Genomic DNA, 2241 nt, shown 5'->3' with positions numbered 1-2241 from the left:
CAGGGCCCCTTGCTGGCTAAGGACCTCACAGACAAAAGGGCGGGCTTGGTAGGTGCAGTGTCTTGTGGAACAGAGAAAGCCCTGCAGCAGTAGCACTCACGACTGTGTCCTCAGACCCTCAGACCTGAAGCAGGCTGAGTTGGGGGATCCTATGACTGCAGATGGAAACGGGTGGTTTGCGGCAAGCTGGGATGGGATTAAAAAACTACTTCTTTCATATATATTTTAAAATTGGTCTTTGAAGATATTTCCACAGGAGTGAGATTGCAAGCAAGTAGATTCACATCTACTCCATTGAAACATTTGAATCAATGGGAATATTGTTGACAACATATCACATACCTCCCCAATCCTTATTCTTATCAATGGCTCATGTTTCATACTAGTTTTACTTTACAGTATGACATCCAACAGTCGGTCAAATTAGAATACTGAGCAACTTTCCTTTGTTTATTCCACATTTAATGTGATTATTTTACATTTCATATGAGTTAACCAAGAGAATTAATATATTTTTTCTCTCTTCCCACACTATAATATAGTAAATAATGTGTATGTGTGTGATATAAAATGTGCATTTTAAAGTTAAATTTTGGATGAGAACAGCATGAAATTTTTTTCCTTTGAAGGTGCAGATTAAAAACCCTTTCAAGCAATATGATTTATTAAGAATGATTCATTCTGAAATGTAGAAGTCACTATTCTTTCTACTTCAACTCAGCTGTTGATTGCTTCTTCAATGAAATGTGGTCTCATTTTTAATGCTGTAAATTTTAAGCAATGTAGAGATGTAGAAGAAATTCACTCCATAAATATGAGCAGTTAATGACTTCAACAACTTCACTGATATTTATAACAGGAAGTAAAGTATTTGCTTTAAGAAAATCTTGTTACATTATTCACTCTGCCTTTGCAATTTCAGCACAGGTGACTGTCATCCACATACATAACATAACAGAAAATTTAATGATTTGCATGATTCATCCCAGAGGCACAATTGTCACAATTTAAATGAAAAAGTGCCAAATGACAGAATGGATTCCAGAAACTTGGCAATTGGAATAGTGCTCTTACTTGAGACTGCACTTGGAATTATAGGAAACGTATCTTTTCTTTTCTTCTACCTACTCATTCACTACAATGAACACACATTAAAAACTGTAGACTTAATTCTTACACATGTGTTCACAGCCAACTTTTTGATCATTCTCTCTAAAGGAGTGCCTCAGATAATGAAAACTTTTGGGTGGAAATGGTTTATCAATGATGTGACATGCAAACTTATTTTATATAATCACAGACTTGGCAGGATCATGTCCATCAGTACTACCTGCCTTTTGAGTGTTTTCCAGGCCATTACTATCAGTCCTATTGACTCCCATTGGAAAGATCTTAAAGTCAAAGTACCAAAATATGTTCGCTCCTCCATTTCCCTCTTCTGGATCCTGTACATGCTAGCAAACATATTTTTCCCCATGTACATGTCTATTAAAGGGAATATCAAAAATAAGACACAACAGAGAGATTTTGAATTCTGTCCTGCTCTAGGTCGTGACAAAATTGTAGACTCCCTGTATGCAGCATTTTGGGTATTCCCTGAAGTCTTATTTTCTATGCTTATGGTATGTTCTAGCATTTCCATGATGGTCATGATTTATCGACACAAAAGGAGGGTTCAACACATCCTCAGCCCTCATGCCTCCCCCAGAATCTCCCTTGAATCCAGAGCCACACAGACCATTTTCATCTTGGTTTGCACCTTTCTAGCTTTTTATACCCTCTCTTCCATTTTACAAGGCTACATTGCTCTTTCTCAGAATCCCAATTGGTGGCTAATGAATATCACAGCTATCATTTCTATGTGCTTTCCTACTTTAATCCCCTTTTTAATGAGTCATGATTCTATTATTCCCAGACTTTGCTTTTTCTGTGTAAGGAATACAAAAAGGAAATAATCTTATAATAATTATGTAAATTCTATCATTGTAGTGTTGTATGTCTAACATTTTAGACAATCATGTCATTTAAGATATAAATCTAATGATTTATCATTTTAATCATTTCATTTATTTATCACTTATTTATCAAAATATCAATCTCATAATTGTATATTTTATTTTAACAGTAAAATCTTTTCACAGAATGCTAGTAGTATAGTTTTCATTATAGTCTATGGGCAGGCTAGTCACATGTTCTCAGACACATTAACTATTGTAGTAAGGACTCCTCATTAAGTGGTCT

At 35.2% G+C, this 2241-nt stretch overlaps 1 protein-coding gene across 1 annotated transcript; it reads left to right on the top strand.

The window, feature by feature from the left end:
• Positions 1–1007: 1007 nt before the first annotated feature.
• LOC125396695 (vomeronasal type-1 receptor 4-like) lies at positions 1008–1955 on the top strand. The gene has a single exon (XM_048428703.3). It carries the CDS (start codon positions 1035–1037, stop codon positions 1953–1955), a length of 921 nt encoding a protein of 306 aa, XP_048284660.3. The 5' UTR covers positions 1008–1034.
• Positions 1956–2241: the final 286 nt, after the last annotated feature.

Source organism: Myodes glareolus, chromosome 1 (genome assembly GCF_982192425.1).
Source record: "Myodes glareolus chromosome 1, mMyoGla1.1, whole genome shotgun sequence".
NCBI lineage: Eukaryota > Metazoa > Chordata > Mammalia > Rodentia > Cricetidae > Myodes > Myodes glareolus.
The sequence above is the reverse complement of the archived record's forward strand: the minus strand, read 5'-3'. Positions and strand labels throughout refer to the sequence as shown.